Source organism: Varanus komodoensis, unplaced genomic scaffold (assembly GCF_004798865.1).
Source record: "Varanus komodoensis strain SLA01 unplaced genomic scaffold, ASM479886v1 scaffold4874, whole genome shotgun sequence".
NCBI classification, from domain to species: domain Eukaryota; kingdom Metazoa; phylum Chordata; class Lepidosauria; order Squamata; family Varanidae; genus Varanus; species Varanus komodoensis.
This window is the reverse complement of record NW_025336069.1, coordinates 1-484: the sequence shown is the minus strand read 5'-3', so window position 1 is coordinate 484 and position 484 is coordinate 1. Positions and strand designations below refer to the sequence as shown.

Genomic DNA, 484 nt, shown 5'->3' with positions numbered 1-484 from the left:
GGGGGGGGGGGCGAGGGGAGAGAGAAGGATTGGAGGATTGCCGGTCCGAAAATCTCAATGAGTGCCATGAACGGCAAGAGAGAACAGGAAGTCTCTGTGTGCCTTGTCTGCAGAATGTACTGCATTTTTATTGTCAAAGTGTGGTTAAAACGTAAACACGGGATTTACACTTCGCTGGATGTTCCCAAGGAACCATCTCCTTTCCGACTCTCTTGCATCTTCCCTGAGTGGAATCTGTTTCCAGGCACTGTTAATCTGGGTGGTTCTCTCTGGCTCGGCATCCTGTTAAGTTCCTTTGAGGCTTGTAAGGAAGACTGCTTGGTGCCTAAACCAAGAAAACAATATTTATGTTCATATGAAGGATCTGTCCAAGATGAATGAATAGTCAAAATTGTGCCAGCCAATTTGTATTGAACGGAGCTTTTATATATAGCCCCTGTATTTTGAAACAATCTGCACCTAGAGGGCCCAAGGAGAACATCTT

The 484-nt window shown here is 45.5% G+C and overlaps 1 protein-coding gene across 1 annotated transcript in view; it reads right to left on the bottom strand.

Annotated features, from left to right (window-relative positions):
- The window catches only part of LOC123031100, a 2257-nt gene extending 1895 nt beyond the window's left edge, over nucleotides 1-362 (bottom strand). The window contains exon 1 of the mRNA XM_044445561.1: nucleotides 169-362. Within this exon, the coding sequence (XP_044301496.1) occupies nucleotides 169-281 (113 nt within the window). The 5' untranslated portion in view covers nucleotides 282-362. The remainder of the gene's footprint in view (nucleotides 1-168) is intronic.
- Nucleotides 363-484: the final 122 nt, after the last annotated feature.